Genomic DNA, 20,014 nt, shown 5'->3' on the forward strand with positions numbered 1-20,014 from the left:
CAACAAGATCAACTTTCTGATCCAAACATGGCTTGTCAGTTACAAGTGGATTAACCACAACGGTATCTCCAAGTAGGTCATTGCCTAGTAATAAACGAATGCCCTCAATCGGTAAAGAAAACACTGCTCCTATTGTCACGGGTCCTGAGACTAAGCATGTGACAAATTTACACAATGGAGAGGAACATTAAGAAAGCCGCACTCTACTCCTTGAATAAGAACACTCTTGTTAGAAGAAGACTTCTCCGAAAAGGCAAAGTACCTGATAACAAAAGACTATGAGAAACTCCTATGTCCCTTAAAATTTTCATGGCCGAATTACTTATGACTGATATAGAACCCTTCGCAATGAATGTTCATAATTCTCCATAATAAAATCAGACTGTGTTTATTAGACCCAACAAATGTATTGCTTTCAATACATGACCGTGACCTTGACATCTTATAAATAAGAGCATTTGGAATAGGTCTGTCTTGATTCTGATGCTTATTTTTCAATTTGTGGCATTCAGAAATAACGTGCCCTTTATTGTGCAATAGGTACACTTAGGAAGAGATAAGGATTTCTGATCAATCTTATCAGGAACGTGATTTCTAACAGCTGTACCAGATTGAAATTTGGAAAGGCTCGTTATAGGCTGAAAGATTGTTTACGACCACAGGGATTTTGAGTGGAAGACGTCCTTACAAAAGAAACTTTATGAGCTAAGGAATACTCGTCAGCAGTACGAACAGCATTTTGTTAAAGTTTCGACCTTATGCTCATCAATATAATTCTTAATGTTACTATGTACAAAGGTCTTGAACTCTTTAAGTAATTAGATTTGTCTTAGATTTTTGCAATCTTGATCAATTTCGCTGGCTAAGCAACACCTATCAAATAACTGCTCTTTTTCTCGTGCAAATTCGACATGAGTTTATCCAGCTTCTATTATTTCTAGTTCCTGAATTTGTGCCATTAAGCCTCAAGGACTAACTCAAAACACTTTAAGATGCATTCTTTAACCAGATCATAGTCAGCACTTTGTGTACTGACAGGGATGAATATATGTCTCGGGCTTTACCAAACAGTGCAATCTGTAATAATCGAGTCTCTTGGCCATTTCGAATTTTCAGCAATTTCTTTAAAATGAGGAAAATATTGATCTACCTACTTTTCTCTGAAAGGGGGCACTAACCTAATATTCTTAGTAACATCAAAAGTTGAATTTTTATGTAAAGTAGGAATGTACGTTTCACTTGCCAGCTCTAATTCCTTTAATCTAAATTAAAATTCTCTTTCTTCCTTTTCTTTTATATTTGCATTTGTCTCTCTCTCTCCTCTTTCACCAACAGCGTTTGTTTTTCTTCTTTCTGTAACTGCATTTGTGTCTCTCTAGCTCCTCTTTCTCCAGTAGCATTTTCCTCTCTCTTTCCTCATTATCTAATTGCATCTGCATTTGTTTCTCCTTTTTCTCCAATTGCATTCTCCTCTCTTTATCATCTAATTGCATTTGTTTCACTTCTTTCTCCAATTACATACTCCCCTCTCTTTCCTCTTTATCTAATTGCATATGTTTATCTTGTTTCTCCTTCTGAAGCTCAAGCTTTCTTGACTGCAATTAGATCTTGTATTTAATTTTAATTCCATTACCTTTATGTTAGAGTCTGATACAGACGTACTAATCAACTCCAAACCACTTTTATCCGAAACATTATTTTCCACCAAATATTGGACCAAAATATATTTTTTTCTTGCTTCGTTAAAGAAGCTTTTTGCCTCAGAAACACCATATTTTCTGACAAGTTGAAGCAATCCATCGTTTTGTAGGGAATCTAACTGCTCCTGGGTAGGATTTGAAATAAATATCTCCACATCAGATGACATTGTAAAAGATTGCTGATATCACTAAAGATTTCTAAAATGTGAAATAATACTAGGGATTTAAAAATTCCGAAACATGGGGAATTTAAATTTTAAAAACAAAGTTTTCTGAAATATTTTAGCAATATTTTTATCCCAAGGACGAGCGCCGTATTTTCTGCCACGAGTCTATGCTCTTAAAACTATTACCAGAAAAGACTGAAGAAAACAAGCTTTGTAAAATATAACAAATATTTATTTCCCTATAATACAAAGTAAAAAAAATGAGAAAATAAACTTACGGTATTGCGAATTACATCAAAAAACATTCCAAGAATTAACGAGACAAGTCCTAGTAATAAAAAGTCCTGAATAAAATTCAGTTAAAGTCCCGAAGAGATCCAGAATTGAAGGCGATGACGTGACTATTATGGCCTGCAAAGCTCTGATGCGTCAACAGTCTATTGTTGAATCACAGAAATATTATTCCAGGTTTTAATTCAGTGTAAATTCCAGTGAATGTCTTTATCCAAGACTTTTATCAGAGCACTTTTGTATTTCCAGAGATAATAATCACTAGAATTCAATAATTTGGACAAAATAAAATTCAGCCCAAACTGGTCACAACATAATGCAACTCAAAGTGCTAGATATTACATCACGACAGTTAAATCATCACAGTCACAATATAATATAGTTCTCTGCTTGACCTCAGGTAACAATTAGCATTTTCTGAAAAGAACCATTAACTAATTGAAAATAACCTTTCTAGTATGATCTAATGAGCCTTGATTATTGACAAAACAATAGGCTACAAAATTCACTTAGGAATCTCCAAGTACCTGACCCTGATCAACATATTTACCAATTCTTGTCTACCTGAAATATAATCCTGATAATTATCTCATACACAAAGGGAATAATGAAGCTATTATTGATTTTTTACACAAACTAAATAAAAAGTCATCAGATAAAGCAGAAATTAATTCAATTTTGGACAAGGTCAAGTCCACCATACAATGTTACGTTACAATGCTATGTAATGAAATAAAACATTAAAACAAACAAACAATTAAATTAACCATAAATAGCAATAGTAAGGTCACATGAATACGATGACGTGTACGAACGATTATTAGAAACAAAATAGCTTTTTTCTAGTTTCTTTATAGTTACTTAGGTCTAAGTCCGTTGACAATTATTGTAATTATTAAGCTATATACTTAGGCTATGACAAGAGTGCAAAGAGTTAAAATACCTTTGTTAATACACAACATGATGTTGTCGGCTTTTAATTATCTTCTAACTTGCTACAGCATTTGTTAAATGCATTATTTTTGTATTAAACTGGGCAAAAGAGATAGTGTATATATTATACACATGTATATCACATACGCACACACATACTCACATACACAAACACACATATGCTAATACTCCAAAGTATATTATCGTTACATTCTAGGAGAAGCTCAGCATGATCCTGCAAGACTGTTCATTCTGAATCCCGAGGGAAATGAAAACATCAGTGGAACACAACTTAAAGATTACAGTTATATGGTTATTGCCATTGTATGTGATGCTCTCATGATAAGATAAATGTAAATTTTAAAAAATCATAATTCCCTACTGTATTTTTGTGTAAAGAGCTCCACTTTTTGTTTTATCTTTAACTTTGTAAATATGTTTTAATTAAAAGGTATGCTGAATAATATCATTCAATATAAAACTTTAGTTCTTTGAAGATTTTACTGTAATAAACCAGTAGTATGTGTTATTTGTATTTTCGTCTCCGTATTTAGCTTCGCTTGATTTTAGTGATTATTTGTTGATCACGGGAAGTCTGTGTTAGGAAGATATTTCTCAGACCGTGTAATTAGCCAAGATCGAGGAGCAGACGTCATAACGTACTGTATAGAAGAGACTTTATGATAGAATCAGTTAGGTTCGTAGCATGCATCCTCCCTAATTTCTTAACATAAGGAATTCGTGGGATATTCTCATGCCCAATTGCTTAGCAATTTGAGGTAGGAATAATCCTTTGTATTAGGTATTTGTGTCGTGTTTTGTGATGCTGGGCATAAAGTATCAATCTTCGGTTTTGAATGGCTCGCAGAGGAGTCGTGCAAAAGTTAAATTATTTGCAGGATTAGCATTTATAAACACTTCAGATGACGAAGACTGTTGTATTGAGGTCCTTTGAAGTAGTGCAAAGAATGGACCTCAAGCAGGTGACTGATTCGCTCTTTAGTGGGACCCCATGAGTTTAGCATCTATCACAGATACGTATTAGATGGCCGCTACTTCTATCTTTTATACATATTATTTTCTTAAGATTTATCAAGTATCTATGTGAAGGTTTTTTATTCTTCAGCAACAAATTCAAAGCATTGCTATTATAATTAAAAGCGGGATAACACGGTTCGCTTCCATATACATGCATCTATGATAAGTTTACCTTGAATACATTTTGTTATAAATAATGCTAAAGATGAACCGAATTAACTTCACCAAGTACCGTATTCAACGTAATACCATGGGCTTGAAATAAATTATATTGGTAAATTGTGTGAGACTGGACCGCAATATAAAAACACACCCACCCCAACATTGTCAAACGTGCACCACAAAAATGTCAACAACGATGTTCGTATGAACTGTATGCACTAAAAGAATTCGATCCCATGTAGCTAATTTTGAACACTCTTCAATTTTGGAGGTACTGTCTCTCTCCTGACATGCTTGTGTTCTATACAACACCAGCAAGCTCAATTTCTGATGCTGATTAAACCAACAACAGTATGGTGTAACAAGCATCCATGGATGCATCCATGCCAGTACCTTCCAAGAATATCACGAAGTGATCGAGATACACGCGTTCAGAACGTATAGTTTTGTTCGATAGTTTTTACAAAGCAGTAGGTTAACCTCTTTCGGCATGTGAAAACATTACGTCGAATACGGAATATGATAGATAATAGTACTTTACATTAATATTTTGTTATTACATGACGTATAACAGTCACCCTCCTGTAGTGATTTGGAATAAAATACAATTGTAATACCGTAACATTTGCTTTACTCTTCTCTGTCTACCGCATCAAATGACATATGTTATGTTCTTAAACAAATGTCAAAGCATATATATTGAATTTAAGGTAAATAAACAAGCACCTCATGGAATAGCATCTTTCATATATTTCATACTTAGTAAAATACGATTATTTAAAAATACATTTTAACCCCACAAATTCAAACCCATTTATTTAAGTAAATATATCCCCAGACTCTAAAGGGTACACTAAATATGAAAAATTCCTGAATATTAAACCCCATACATACAACAGTTCCAACTTTAGAAAGCAAGAATTAGTACATGTGCACAGCATCGTCAACAATTTATAATTATATTCAAGATTCAAAATTATTCATTGGACAATCTACGACACTGGCCCAGATTACAGGTATAAATGTATAAACAATCGAATATGTCCACATTATTCTAAGGTGATGATGTATGTTGTTTGTATGTGCAAGGAAATGTGAATAACAAAATGATTTGTGTTGACACAAGACCATATGTGACTTGTGAAATCTTAAATGTCTCTATCGTTAACTTGTGAATGGAATATAAATCTATATTCCAATCTACTCCTATTGGAAAATAAATTAACTGTACTCCCTCAGGTTTAAATTGTATACGTCTGCAAATTATCAACATTAAAGGAAGACACATCCTACTAAACATCGATGAACTGAGATTTACAATACAAACTGAAGTTAATATGTAAGCAAATGGATTTTGTGAAACGTTCCTTGACTGTAACATGCTGGAATGTACTATTTTTATTATTTTTAAATCATATTTATTGGAAAGGTGACTGATAGGTGAATGAAATGTATGTTTCAAACAAGATAACATATATATGTATAAAAACAAACTAATTTTGAAATATCCACTATAGAATCAATATGCTCCGTTTACTGACCTACTCAAACTCTCTCACGTACACACACAGAAACATAGAGAGACAGACACGTACACACAAACACAACAGTTAATTTTAAAGCGAGATACAGACCATTTTACTTTTAACATGAAGTTATCACCATAGAAAACTTTAATTATGACTTTGTTTTCTATATTTTCACCTAATAATAATACAACTGTGCTACTTTACTCAACTAATCAACGTTACAACAAGTCAAATACTCATTCTACTACCTTATCTATACTACTTGACGTACATTGTTTTCTGTTTGTGACAACGAACCCGTTTATGTGACTTGTAAACAGCAGAGTGCAAAACTGAATATGTGATGTGAGGTGATTTTGACTTTTAACGTAGCTTTAACAATTTTTCAGTCATATCGCTACGATGTCTGCAATGTGGCAGTTTATAGTGATGTCTAGCACCGGGGCATCATGCCGCAGACATGTAGCATGATGTCCCACCCAGTCACATTATCCTGACACCAGGCCGACCAGTCCTAACACTAACCTCTTAATGCTGAACGCCAAGCGAGGCAGCTGTTAGTACCATTATTAAAGTCTCTGGTATGACTCGGCCGGGGCAAAACGGAATACATCACATTCCTAAAACAGCACCAGATTATGACGTAAATATTTCTGAATGCTATTTTATTATTATTCTTATTAAAAATAGATTTTTGAAATGATAACTGAAGCATACCATTGAGTTCACTTGTTCTAATGTTTCCTTAATTAATTGTCTATTTGTCTCATTCAAAAACATATATATATATATATATATATATATATATATATATATATATATATATATATATATATATATATATATATATATATATATATGTGTGTGTGTGTGTGTGTGTGTGTGTGTGTGTGTGTGTTTGTGTGTATATGTATGTTTGTGTGTGTATGTGTTCTATATTGTTAAACAATCCCTTGGTATACGGCTAGCAGCAGCCTGGAAACCGCAAAAATCGTAAAAAAATGGGATTGCAAACTGAGTGCCGAGTAGGAGACTTCGTCCTCGTTGCTGCTATTAATTAAAATTTTTATCAAGACCGACTCGGTATCTCGACCTTGGGTCATGCAAGTTTATCGTGATAAATCCATGTGGAGTTTTCCGAGTATGACTAAATAAATTTTTAAAACGATTTTAATGCATGTCACCGTTGCACCAAGTCTGATGAATAGTTTGTAGCGTCTGCGTATCAACTCTGTTAAACACAGCAAGGATATTACAATTATGCCTGATCACTTTAGGAATTTGTGCATCATCCGTGTTTTGATGCCTACCGCGTGAAAATATTCTAGCGGGATTAGATTGTTTATCCAGCATTATATCATCGTATACAACTAAATTTTTAATAAACCCATCAATATCATCTACAGATGGCGCTTCATCGATATCAGTAATAAATTCAATGACATCATCGACCCGCTCATCCTACAACTTTGCGTTAAAGTCTTTTAATACTTCGTAACATTCCTGGTCATCTACAGACGGAACCAACTAAATACAACTTATCCCATCTCAACCACCTCATGATCAGATTAAGTAACAGTTGCGTCTTACCAGATCCTGATTAACCTATGATGATCATTCGGATATAATTTGGTAGCGCAGCATGATGTTTAACCGGCTCTTGTTTTCTTGTCGCCGAGAAATCAATTACATTGATGTTATAGAAATATAATTATAATATAGATTTATATTGTGTGAAATGTAGGACTAGTACCCCCACAGGTGATCTAACAACTATTACAACAAAAAATAACAGGTCAGCAGCTACAGGTAAGTGTGAACGATGCGGAACAAAACAAGTTTAATTGATTCCCCTGACACAGTCAGGTGACAAGTCGGTTTTAGAAAAAGCGAGGAGGTGATATTGCCGCCAAGTTAGCCAAACTACCAGGAACTCCGTGGACTAAGTACACAGGAGAAAAACATCTTCCAGGATATAATTACTGTGGTCCTGGTACCAAACTTGATATCAGACTTGATAACCAAGATCAACCAAAACCAGGTGAATATCCAATAAATGCTATTGATAAAGTGTGTCACGCTGATGTAGCTTATAAAAGTAAAGATCTGCAAGACAGACACATAGCAGATGTGAAATTAATTTACGCGCTAAAGTCCATAAAAAATAAATTTTTCAAAGAATCATTAGCTAATTGGTTGGTGAGAACTGCAATGAAGGGTAAGCTTGTATTGGAAAACGGTAATTAATCAACCGATTATTGAAATAATGGAGTCAAATTGTTATTCCCCGAGAGGATACTGGAGGGGTAGAGCAGCGATTAGTAAACTAGCTGAAGCAGCAGGTGTCGAATTTTCTACTGCTGAAAAATGGTTAGCCCGACAGGCAATATGGCAAATGTACCTACCACCGCCTAAAACAATACAGTACGAGCATTTTAATGTTAGCGTCCCTAATGAAGTTCATCAGGCTGATATTTTATTTTTACCACATGATACTAGACGCCGATTAACGTACAAATACGCGCTAACTGTCGTTGATGTTGAAAGTAGATATAAAGAAGCAGATTAACGTACAAATACGCGCTAACTGTCGTTGATGTTGCAAGCAGATAGAAAGAAGCAGAGCTGTTATCAACAAAGACAGCCGCTGAAGTAGCTTCTGCGTTTAAACGAATTTATCAACGAGGTAGTTTACGATGGTCATAACTGTTACAGGTTGATCCTGGAAAAGAATTTCAGGGCGCACTATCATCGCAACATAATGTCAAAATACAACGAGGACATTCAGCAATTCATCGCGATCAGGCAATTGTTGAACGATTTAGCGGTTATTAAAATATCAATACGGGAAGGAAATAATTCAAGACAAAAGATCTCGCGAGTGGGTTGCAAGATTACCAAGCGTGATTGCTGAATTAAATAACGAAATTACTCGAACAACCAACATGAAACCTATTAATGCAATTACAAAATAAAAACATATACCAATACAACGACGTGATTTTCACCGCAGCCATTACTGGGTAATGTGACTGTAAGATATTTATATGAACCTGGTGAAATTGAAGGTGGTAAAAAAGAGCAACTGAGCCTGTCTGAGTATTAAGACATATATAATATCTAGCGTGGTAAGATCCACGCGCTGACCTGCAATCTACAGATTAGATTCAACTGCTCCTCAGCGTGGATTTACACGTGAACAATTACAAGTAATTCCCGAAGACAGGCAATTACCACCGCGATCACTTAACTAGCTCCGTTACGTCGATTACACTCGAGACAGGTCAACATCACAGTTTCACGTGCATGACCGTGACTACTATCTTTTCTATCATGGTGAATTGTCTTGGATTATTAGTCGAGTGCTGCCATAATATTACACAATTTCAGCTCGCACAGTGATTATTTTGCTGCTGCTTCAGCGCTATGACAAATTCGACATCTGGATCAAAGTCACATTTGTTCTTTGTTACTTTGTTTTTAACCGGCTAATTGTTTTCTTACTATATTGCTGTCAATAACATCAGTGATGGTTTCTGTAACGTCTAAGACAATTCTCCGCAGCTGAGATGCTCTTTATGCTTTTCAAATAACTTCCGTTGAAGTTTATCTCGAACTAACTTTCAACTTACCACTATCAATTCATTTGATCTCCACGTTTGCAGAAAGTCGTTCGTGGAAGTTTCTGAAATTATTGTACGCATTATTTCACATTGAATTTTATTCGGTTGTAGTCTGATTCATTTTTAAACTCTCTTAATTCTGCATCAAGACATCTGTGATAATCAGTTATCTCCTATAATCTACAAAATTCTTTAGCCATTCGTGTGGAGATGGTCCAACAAATGGCGGTGGTTGACCGTGATCACCGCACATTATCACAGCTGTATTTTTCAATAACCGCCAATCGAGCAACATTTTTAATATATCTTTTGATACTGTGCACACTTCATCCCAAAGTAATAATGTTTGGAATATATTTCAGGAGTCCATGTGTCACCCTTGTATCTGAAAAAGCTGTGATAAGTACATGATTGTACTCCTCGTTGTTTCATCTCTCTGGCAAGTCTGTGTGTTGGTGTTAGCACAATCATGTCATCTGAATTCTGTCGAAATAATTCGATCGCCCGAGTCGTCTTACCAGAACCTCCTGGGCCGTTCATATAAACAGGCTTGTGTCTGGATACAGGATCATACACAGATGCCGCAGACGATAATTCTGAGATTTGATTATTTTTTATAATAATTATCTTCGATTTAACATTCGCAGATTCATCATAACATTACAACTTTTCATCTTTTATTCTCCATGAACCCCACGACTCATTAATATCTGTAAAGCGAGTTACCAATGATTCATATTTTTTATCGATGTAAAATGAAACCGTTGCAACTCTAACTGCGGTGTCAGGAAAACTATTTATCATTGATAATAAATTTATAGAAACATAAGCGAGCATTGAGGATCTCAGATGTGTATATTGTGGTGATTCTCCTTCAATGTAATTAACAATTGTACCTAACCTTTTTCCGTTGGACAGGTAAACATTTTCTAGATTAAAAAATATATTTTTCGATGTTGCATCAGCGATTATAAAATCACATTCAGCGACATTTATAATTAATCGTGCATAATGTTGTTTACGATCATATGCACCACCTTGAGTGAATTTACCGATTATTCTTCTACCGAGATTCTTTGCGATGCTTTCTTCGGTGGTATTTTTCGCGAAAATGTCTAATCGCGCATCGAAGTCGTCAAGGTCAGTAGGATAAGGGAGCTGTTTTTGTGATGGCAACCAAACTTCGGTCTGCTTCCGATATTATATAATTGCCTCATTGACCGTCAGTGATATTAATATTTTACAATCAATCATATATCGTAATAAAACTATTGGTGCCCAGCGTTTTTCTGAAAAGTGTCTACCAAACCAAACATAACAGATCGGATGAAGACCCTTAGCTATTTCGAATGATACAACACAAGCAAGTCCTGTCAGATCAAAATCAGGCAATGTCCCATTAACTGCTACTCTTGCCATTTCATGACAGGGATGTACAAATCTTTTAAAATACTCAGAACACTCACCCATTCCAAGAAAACTTCCAGGATTATACGAGGCCATGTCAAATGAAATAACATCATTGTGGTTGTATTTGGTATTCCACAAACCGCCATGGCCATATTCACAACAACTTAACTGAATATCTTTAACAAATTTAAATCGCGTTGGCTTCCATCTCTAGCTAAATTAGATGCAACTGACGGAACTACAAAACAATTTTTTAATAATTGCTCAGTATTCTCTGTTAAAAATATCTGCGCAAAATATTTCATTTCTTCATGAAGAGATTCTTAACGATATATTTCGCCGTTAGGTCGTACAAACTGATCATATTTTTCATCATCTGAACTTCTAAATAACCATACTGACACAGGATCGTTCTTACTTATTTCGAGAATAAAATCAAACATACCTCTCCCAGAGTTCTCTGGGGGGTAAAATCTTACAGTTCGATCTCGTGGAAATATTGAAACTGCGCTGGTCCACGCGTGTGTGTTATGGTCAATAATTTCAATTGGTGCCCCCTTTCCTTTATTCTTTGATTTTTACTACTATAGGAAATTTTAATTTACTTGATAATTCGGCAACATCATTAATTGTAGCTCCGGTATCCTTAACCGATTCAGCCCGTTTGTTTATTCGCTCACGTCTTAAATGACTTAACCCGTTTCCACGCATCGAGTTTGTAAAACGTTCGATTACTCGTTCGGCTACACAATTCAGCCTTGACTCTGTCAAGGATGAAAATCTCATTGGGGCAAGATCATCTACGTTGGGTTTAAAATTTAGCTGATAAATTCCATAAGCAACCGCTGATACCGGATACGCTCGAACGTAATATGATTTATCAGTCCGGGCCAGTAATCCTGGTTTGGAATTTTTACTTAACACAGCTGTTTTTCCATTAGCAAGGACAGTATCACGTTTGTCACGGATATTCCACTCAGCGGAATCTGTTTCTGCTAACACAATAAACTTTATTCTGAAAAAAAATTATTTCTGAACGTTGAGATAATCGATTATCTTTTCCGCTTGCGTATCGTTCATTGTAGCATCAATGACTTCGTCGACACCTTTGGTGTCATGTACAATTTTGAACGTCGACCACGTGTGAGATGCTCCGTCATCACGAAATTCCTTTTTAACATCCCTGATAATACTAATCAGATTAATAGTCGGATCAGTCAGAGTTCGCCTCCGCAAGTCAGGGTTCTTCTGTCAAGATCGAATCTGGAAGTTTTCCAAGGCTGGATTGTAGATAATCTCTCAGACTTTTCCATATTATATTTCAGGCAAGTATTTAAATAAGAAATATTATATATACGATGCCTCAAATAAGAAACCAGTGTAGGTGGTTGAAGGTGGGGTCTTCAACACCTTGTAACAAATCCTGCGTGAAGGAATTCTGCGGTCAACATTTGCAAAGCGTGCGTCGTGGAAGTCTTGATCCACAACCGCGTTTACGGTGTGGTGTTGGAGTCAGAGGGAAAACACAGCTTTGTGCGTGTTGTGGTGTTAAAAATATAGAGAATTAAGACGATATTACGATTAAAAAAATAACAAACCTGCCATTGGTAAGGTTATAAGATCCCCTGAAGACTATATAGCCAGATTTGAGAGAAGTTATAATTTAGACAAATCTGATTATATATGAATGGAGCAAAAGTAATTTGTTCAACATTCCATCATTAAAAATTATGAAGCATCTCGTGATGTCAGCGAAAAAGACCAGTCGGTGTAGTTGATAATGCTGGTTATCTTAGATTTACTGTTGGGAAAAAGAGGTATCTCTGTCATAAATTTATATTCGAGGTTTTTCATAGGGAGATCACGGATGGTCTTGTGGTCGATCATTTTGACGGACAAAAACTTAATAATTCTTTACAAAATCTTCAAGCTATTACTGAGTGAGAATACTCACGGGGAGGGACTGATAAATGCAAAAAGATTCCTAAGGCGGTTCAATCTTTAAATATAGAGACCGGCGAAAAACTAATATTTCCATCAATAAACGCAGCTGCCAGGTATTTTGACATCTGCGCGTCTTCAGTACAAAAAGTCGTAAATAAAATATAAAAATCAGCTTTTTCAAACAAGTACGAAAATTGGATCTCATTCTCTTATGCTAAGATATAGTGAACGGAGACAACTCTACTGAGGATATGTAACGCGGTTGACAGAGTTATCGTCGTTTCCTGTTCTCATTAACCGCCTCCTAGTTTCGCCATCGTGTCAATCGCTAGCTACAATAAAAGAAAGTGAAGTAAAGGAATTTGTCTCTCTCTCTCTCTCTAGTGTGCAATCGAAAAAATTAGCTCAGAATTATCTCGTGAATATGAAGCAAAGAAGACAATTAATACTCCTGTGAGGCAACGAAGAAAAATTATTTCAAGTAATGAAAATGATAGTATCATTCGTGGAAATGAAAGTGAAAGTAGCATGTCAGTCCACCTCGTTGATTTTATCAAGGACAAGGACGAAGAATTATTTTTTTGTGTGCTCTTACTGACCAATTTTCAGTATAAAAAAATAAAACTATTGTGATAACTGTCCGTTTTGCACGATTTTGATTACTTTGCTATCTATCAAAATAACAAAATTCTACAAATTTTCAGCGAAAATGAAATCTGAGCGTAGTCCATTTGTCAATCCACCTCGTTGATTTTATCAAGGACAAGGTGGTGAATTAAATTTTGTTTTTGCTGTGATAGAGAAATTGTAGATTTTTAAGATTTCACATAAAAAAATCAGACTCAGTGTTTCATTTCTTAGGTCAATCAAGTTCCCGGATTGGTCACTCAGTTTAAAGTTTATTCTTGATAACAGTGGATTATGACACCGCAAATAGACGGGATTGATTGGCTCTTGCATAATGAGAGATCCAGGTGAGACTTGTGGTGTAAACGAATACAAAATATATCCTTGCTGTGCCTATGTGGATATGTCGATGTTTGTCTGATACCTTCCATCAATTACATCACAGACGAGGTTGACCGCGATCGTTGGAGTTATATTTAAGATTTCCGGAGATATATGGAGGCATGTCCCGTCGGGTTCATTGTTGTGTCGGAGAATAGTTGCCGGCGGTAGTATGTTTCTCCATTGCTCAAATATTTCAGAAAAGAACTCCTCAATGATATCGTTGACAGATTTCTTCAACTCGTTTGAGTTATGCCCGGGAAATTTAAATGTCGGTAGGTCCGCCTCTTTTATCTTGTATTTGTTAAGAAATCTTTGTTTAGTGAGTCTATATATGTGGCCGGGTTGTTGATTAATTGTTGCCTGAATTACTCGCTGGTTAACATATTCCATGTCGGATACGAGCTGATTTAATATTTCTACTTGTTTAATGATTTCACAACGTTGCATTGTTTTATTCTAAGTAAATGATCTTTGTATGATGGGGTAATTTCGTGGTATGATTGTTTGTCCACGGTAAGATCAGACCTATTGGGTTCTGGTAACGGTGGGGGTATCTCCGGTGCAACACCAGGCCAGCCAAGCACTGTTCTGATTGATGATTGATATATATCCACGGCGTAATCGGGAGAGTTTATCTCGATTGCAGATGATAATGATGGTTCGTAGACGGATTTTGCTATCTTGGATTATCTCCCTGTTATATTTTTTATTCGGCGCTGAAATTCTTCATTGATATTTTCGATCTCATAAATTTCTGTTGGTTTCCCAACAACATTCCAGCCGGGAGTTACATCTGGTTTATTTTTATTTGCAAACACCAGCGAATTATTTGATTGTAGTCTACCAAATGATTGTGATCTGATATCTCGCCACCTGTAGTATACTCGCAACTGCGCAAGGGCGATCTCACTCACCGGAATCGCAGTTGGAAAATTAATACCAAATTCAGGTTTAATAGAGTTTACTGTTAGCGCTGTGGTCTTTTGCGGGGTTGTATTTGCGGCGAACTGCTGAAGTAGTTCGGTCATTATTATTTTCATTTTCTTTCAAATGGTGAGTTTCTACGTCGATTACTTCATTGTATATCTTCACCATGTTGGTAAATTCGAAATCTCATGTTGTTGTGTCGTCGAGGCTGGATGATATCAGCGACGATAATTTAGAATATGCTCCTGTTGCCGTATGTAACCGCGTATAATAATCGTGCAATGTTGTATTCGTTCACGTGGATATCTTTTTCGCGATAATATTAAAAACACCTGCAATTGCTGATGATGATGAAACACAAATTGCACTGATAATAATATACCGGTGGACGCAACTAACATCGACACTGAATAAACTACAACATCAAACGCAACTGCTCGCCGCTTGTATTTCTTTACTTTTGCGGTGTACTTATCAATGATGGTTTTTAACGCTGATTGGCATTCGCGTACTTGATCATATCTCTATTTCTGAACATTTGACTCTGTTCTTAACTCTGTTAGCGCCATTATCATTTTACGCAGCAACCAACTGAGGCGTCTCAGCAACAAATTCCAGACACCACCAGTAAGATGTTGCGGTTAATGTCTTATCAGCTGCTTCCAGTATAAATATTTCTTCGGTTCCACTATTTAACACAACAGACACAACCCCGGAAAACTTAGTGGTTGAATGCCGCCAGGGATATGTTGTAAACATCTCACATTTTGCAGCACTGAACACAGACAGTCTATATACACCAGTAACTGTTGCGGTATGTTTGAGAGTTTTATTTTGCTGCGACCATGTTGCGAACCCGGATGACACTGTGTATACTACGTTGGTGATCTGTTCCGGAGTTACTCCCTGAGGAATTTTAATCAGATTAATTTTGTTGACGATCTCAGGAATTCCACTTACGATGTCTTCGAGTGTTTTCTTAATTGTATCAATGTTCGTATTGATATCAGAAAGTTTCATTTCAGCGGTGAGCGGAGTACAAAAGAATTCCTATGCTGTTTCATTAATTTTTCTAAAATTTCTAAATTCGTAAACATACTATCATGAACGTCATACTCGGCCCGTATCGTGGATAATTAATAATCTACGTTGCTGTAGTTAACGTCCACATATGTTTTTCTTGCCGGGTCTTCGTTGGATATTGGCTCTCCGAGCACTACTATTTTATTTCCGTTCATGCTGAGTTCACCTGTCATTGAGTCACCGGTATTCTTTAAACGATTATCAGCGCTTCTTGAAATTTCATCTCAGATGGTTGTAAACAATATACTTAAATCTCTGATTCTACCGCCGTCAGTAAACACATTGATGTTACTGGTTTTTAAAACACCGCATCTATCCTGTAAAACAACAACCTCATCTCGGTCAACTCCAGTTAGGCTCATGAGATCATTACGATCGTCTTTTGTCACATATTTTGATAAGTCTATGTCAGATTGTTTTTTACTGTCACAGCGGGATCTTCCGTAAATATCTACCATTGTTCTTCTTCGTCTTTTTCAAATTATAGATTTCCATCGTTGACTTGTATAATCGTACACAGCTTTGTGAGGTGGTAATGATGAATTTGATATAGCGTCAAATACAGCAAATGCCTCACGACCGCATATCACGTATGCAACCCAATGAGTACCAGGTCCAGCGCTGTTTGGTTGTTGTGGTAATTGATCTCGCATAAAAACACCTCAGATTTTTTTTTTATTTTTAGTTGTTTAGCAGTATCAAGTAAATCAAAATTTGACATCGGTGTTATTAAACTATCCCTGGAAGTCTTAAGCGCCCTTACGTGAAACGATTCCCTGGTAATCTTGGGACTCTCCCGTATATGAAATGACTCCCTGGCAATCTTAGTCCTTTTCCCGTTGTTTTTTAATGCCATTCCAGCAGCGGTTCCAACAGCACATAACGCACCAGCTTTTGCAACAGCTGGGGCTTCAACGGCTATCAACGCTGGTATTGCTGCGAGAAGTTGGAATATTCCTCCCGTTTTAACCATGTTGTTGATAGCACCAGCAGAAAGTTTAAATTGTATTCCAGTATTGGATTGTTTAGCGTCATTGAGATGTTTACGTTGGCGCGCTGTCAACGACGGTTTATTGTCACTGCCTGTGATTTGATCGTGCTTTAGCGTTATTGTGGTCCCATATTTTTTTTTTGCTGACGCGGATTGTAGCTTCTTGATCTGACCAGGAGTCAGACTAACACTAGCATGATGATATGACATTTTTATAAAATACTCGTGTTTCTAAATAACGTGGATTAAAGCTTTTCCACTGGCGCATCAACGACTCTCATTCGTCTACTACCACCTTCAAGTAACATTGCTTTGTCGCTGTGCATGACCGCGATTGCTCTGTAGGGAACATTACCACCTGGCGGGTTATCAACGCGAGCTCTGAAGTGTGTATCAACGACAGATTATTTTGATAAATCAAGATGCTCCAGCGAAAAGTAATATATTGGATATAATTTTGTAAAATATAACTGATATTTGCAAACCAGTATCTATGTTTTGATCACGTCCCATAAATGTCATGAAACGGTGATATGCGCGTGCCATATGATTGTGTGCGTAATTTAATAATATATTTTCGGATTGTTCTTATTGGCCGTTTACTTTGAACGAAACCTCGTTAACCCCAAATTTATCAAATATCATATGAGAACATTCTCGACTACTTATCCGATTAGAATGTTGCAGCGTAACAAAAATATGTCGTGCGCAGAAACACCTTGCTGTGATGCTATATGCCAAGTAAATAAACCTCGAATACTACTTTGAGTAGTATCTGTGGTTATTGTTAACCACGATAGCAATGATCTACAGCCATGATCCATAAATGACAATAATTTCCGTTCTTTTGCGAAAGATGGAATCATTACAGGCATCCAAAGTCAGAGTTTTGTTATATTTACTTTGCCATCAGCAACCCCAACACCTCGTCAGATTGCTTCACTATCATCACTTTTCTTACGAGTACAACTGTGTGTTTAGCTCCAAAGATGACCTTTGTAACATTTCTGCAAAATCCAACAGTGGAATTTGCACATGAAAATCTTCTATTATCTCCTGACAACTTTGCTACACGTGTTGCAAATCCTAAGTTGTAATTTCCGTTAATACCTTTTATAATATCAAATGCACCAGCTGGTCTGTCTTCGTATCCGGGACCATCTGGTTGTGGATCAGCTGCAGTACCTCGTGGTGTTTGTAACTTATTGAATATGATCAGCGTTGTTGGTAACATCTTTAGCAAACATCATTAATGGACCGGTTGATCTTGTGTAATCATCAGAATATCTCGCTAGACCAATTATTGTTGTAGCAACATCGACATCCTTCTGAACTGATTCAATATTTTTTCCATCAATTACATATGTAGCGCTATCAAACAGTACCATAATCCCGTTGTTGACAAAACCAACTCGCAAATTGGCATCACATGGCGTATTAGTGGCAACATTCGTTACAAGTTCACCTTCTACTTCAATAAACGCCTCAGCGGGTAAGAAATATCTATTTGTATCCTGAACTTGAAGTTCGATACGTCCGCGTTGATTTCGATGTCTTGCGTCATAGGAATAAAATTGATAATCACGTATTAATTCATCTTTGAGAACCGCTGCATCCATGTCAGATGCTGGTCGTGTACGTGTTTAAACATTTTAATTATATACTTTCGGTTTAAATCAGTGTCGCGTTGACTTTGTCAAACGAGTACGAAGTCCACTTCCTGCTATTAAATTTGCAGTAACATTTTTTTTGTACTTCATCAGATCCTTGGTCCATCAAGTCTTCTAGTTTTTTAATTGCGGCTTGATTTATTACTTTACTGACATCCGCAGGCATGATTTCCGTACTAGTTAATTTTACTAGTGGCGGTTTTCGTCGTATTAATCGTGCTAGTCTATCTTTGATAGCAGTAAAGGCCTTACTAGCAACATTATTAATAGCATCAGCAGCATTTTCGCCAATAGCACTAATAGCTTTCATTCAATATTGTTTTGCAATCGGAGCTATTTTTGGGGCCATTCTTGCAAATTATCCTTGAAAAACGTTACCAAGACGACCACAGTTGGAAGTTCTCGTAAAATCTTCGTTGTTTGTTTAGTTCTCTTTGCTATTTTTCAGTTTGTTCAGCGATTTCTTTGACCGATGGAAGAAGACTGTCAGTAGCTGTTGCTACTCTTTCAGTAACATTAGTGACAGGTTTAAATAACTGTCCTGTACCTTCTGAATATTCAACTTGGGCTTCTTGTCGAGCTTGAAATTTGTTTTTCTGAAAGAATCACTTATGGGGAGAAAGTTCTTAATTGCTTCCAGTCGCTCTCGAGCTAACCGAGCAGTATAATATTCCAGATGAACCATTACTGATATAACAATTTTTAATTAATATCAGCAACGAGGGCGAAGTCTCCTACTTGGCACTCAGTTTGCAATCCCTTTTCGTACGATTTTTTTAGCGATTTCCAGGAAGGCTTATTTTTGCGAATATCGAGTGAGTAAATTAGAGGTTGTTCGCCCTCTCTGTTGCTTGGCTACACGTTATATATATTGTATAGATCAATACCCATTTGGGCACATGTGTGCATTGCGTGGGTTGATTACATTCTAATAGCAAGTATCGAGGTGAGAAAAACTAAAGTGGAATCAATTAAAACAAGTAACGAGTTATACAAAGAGCGTATCACAGAAAAAAGAAATGAGAATCAGGTAAAAACCTAAACAAAGAGAAGAAATAAAAACATTACGAGGAAGAAGACATTCATACAACTATAAAATATTCAATATTTTGATATTTTCATCTTTTGACGTAACTTGCAAGATTTGTGAATAACATGATGGCGATGAATTAACAAGCGCCTTTTAATATTATCTACGTACTTTTCACCCAGGACTAATTGTTTTAATCATTCAGTAAACAAATAGTGGCTGTTTGGCCTGGAAACAAATCCAACTGTGCTCTTGCTCTGTCTTCCACAGCTGGTACGAAATATGACAGATCTCGACCTTGCTTCACTGTATGTAACTAAAGTACAAGTCATCAGCCATAAATGTTTTAGCCGTAAACATGTCTGATCCGTCTCAGTGAGCATCGTGATTTACAATTAACTGAATTATTGCAATGTTATCTTCGTAGAAACCTATGAGTATCTCTATAACAGTATTGGCATCTCGACATATTACAGTATTTTGTTAATATGCCTCTATTATTATA

General features: G+C 36.2%; 1 protein-coding gene across 1 annotated transcript in view; it reads left to right on the plus strand.

Annotated features, from left to right (window-relative positions):
* The window catches only part of LOC149782666 (uncharacterized), an 83,990-nt gene extending 80,370 nt beyond the window's left edge, over positions 1-3,620 (plus strand). The window contains exon 21 of the mRNA XM_089935163.1: positions 3,309-3,620. Within this exon, the coding sequence (XP_089791289.1) occupies positions 3,309-3,324 (16 nt within the window). The 3' untranslated portion in view covers positions 3,325-3,620. The remainder of the gene's footprint in view (positions 1-3,308) is intronic.
* The last annotated feature ends 16,394 nt before the right edge of the window (positions 3,621-20,014 follow it).

This window comes from Sinohyriopsis cumingii, chromosome 15 (genome assembly GCF_028554795.1).
Source record: "Sinohyriopsis cumingii isolate HCF-2022 chromosome 15, ASM2855479v2, whole genome shotgun sequence".
Lineage (NCBI taxonomy): Eukaryota > Metazoa > Mollusca > Bivalvia > Unionida > Unionidae > Sinohyriopsis > Sinohyriopsis cumingii.